General features: G+C 74.1%; 1 protein-coding gene across 1 annotated transcript in view; it reads right to left on the bottom strand.

The window, feature by feature from the left end:
- CKAP4 (cytoskeleton associated protein 4) overlaps positions 1–383 on the bottom strand; it is an 18,240-nt gene extending 17,857 nt beyond the window's left edge. The window contains exon 1 of the mRNA XM_027872604.1: positions 210–383. Within this exon, the coding sequence (XP_027728405.1) occupies positions 210–383 (174 nt within the window). The remainder of the gene's footprint in view (positions 1–209) is intronic.
- Between the last annotated feature and the right edge of the window lie 780 nt (positions 384–1,163).

Genomic DNA, 1,163 nt, shown 5'->3' with positions numbered 1-1,163 from the left:
TTGGGCTGTTGGTTCTGCTGCTGCTTGGGCTGTTGGTTCTGCTGCTGTTTAGGCTGCTGATTCTGCTGCTGCTGCTTGGGCTGCTGGTTCTGCTGCTGCTGCTTGGGCTGTTGGTTCTGCTGCTGCTTGGGCTGCTGGTTCTGCTGCTGCTGCTTGGGCTGCTGGTTCTGCTTGGGCTGTTGGTTCTGCTGTTGGGCTGACTGCTTGGCTGGCTGGGGGGACTGCCTGGGCTGCTGCTGCTGCTGCCTGGGCTGCTGCTCGGACTGCGGCTGCTGCTGCCTCTTTGCCACGTCATCGGGGCCGCCCGCCGGGTGGGCGCCCTTCTCGGAGGGGGCGGACGAGCCGGGGCCGCCCTTGGAGCCTCGCTGCTTGGCCGAGGACATGGCCGGGCCGGGGCCGGGGCCGGGGCCGGGAGTGGGTGGGTGGGTGGGTGAATGAGTGGGGGGAGCCGCCGCTGCCGCTGCCGCCGCCGCCGCCGCCGCCGCCGCCGGGAGCCCGAGCGCGCCTGCCTATCCGTCCGCCCGCCCCCCCCCCCCCCCCCCCGGCCCCCCGTGCCCCCCCCCGGCCCCCCCCCCCCCCCCTTCCCCCCGGGGCGCGGGGGGCACCGAGGCGCACGGGGACCTCCTGGCCGCGCTGGAGGAGGACGCCGCCGCCGAGAGGGAGAGAGGAGAGAGAGAGAGGGAGAGTGCGCGCAGAGAGGGAGCGAGAGGAGAGAGAGAAGAGGAAGGAGGATGGGCAGCGAAGAAGGAGGGGGCGAGAGAAGCCGCCGGCCCCGCCCCTGCCGAGTGGGGAGAGACTGCCACGCACGCTAACCGGAGCCGGCAACCCCTCCCCCGCCCGGCGGCCCGCCCGCCTCCGCTCTCCTCCGGCCCCGCCCCGCCCCGGCCGCCACGACCCCAAAACGGGGAGGGAGGGGGCAAAGGAGGGGGAGAGCGGCGGCGCCCGGGGGAAGGGGGGAAAGCGGGAAAGAGAAGTCTGGCTCCCTTCCCATCCGGGCGTGTTCCTGGCCAGGGGAGACTTAACTCCGGCGTGCCTGCGCCCCTGGCCTTGAGGCCCGGCGCCGCCGCTCACGTGGCACGCGCCCCCCCCCCACCTCCCTGGGGGACCCTGGGGCTGAGATCGGAGATCCTGGACTGACGGGGACCTCCCGGGCCAGCCGTGCC

The sequence above is a fragment of the Vombatus ursinus genome, unplaced genomic scaffold, assembly GCF_900497805.2.
Source record: "Vombatus ursinus unplaced genomic scaffold, bare-nosed wombat genome assembly UNPS02003292.1, whole genome shotgun sequence".
Classification (NCBI taxonomy): Eukaryota; Metazoa; Chordata; class Mammalia; order Diprotodontia; family Vombatidae; genus Vombatus; species Vombatus ursinus.
This window is presented reverse-complemented; position numbering and strand designations above follow the sequence as displayed.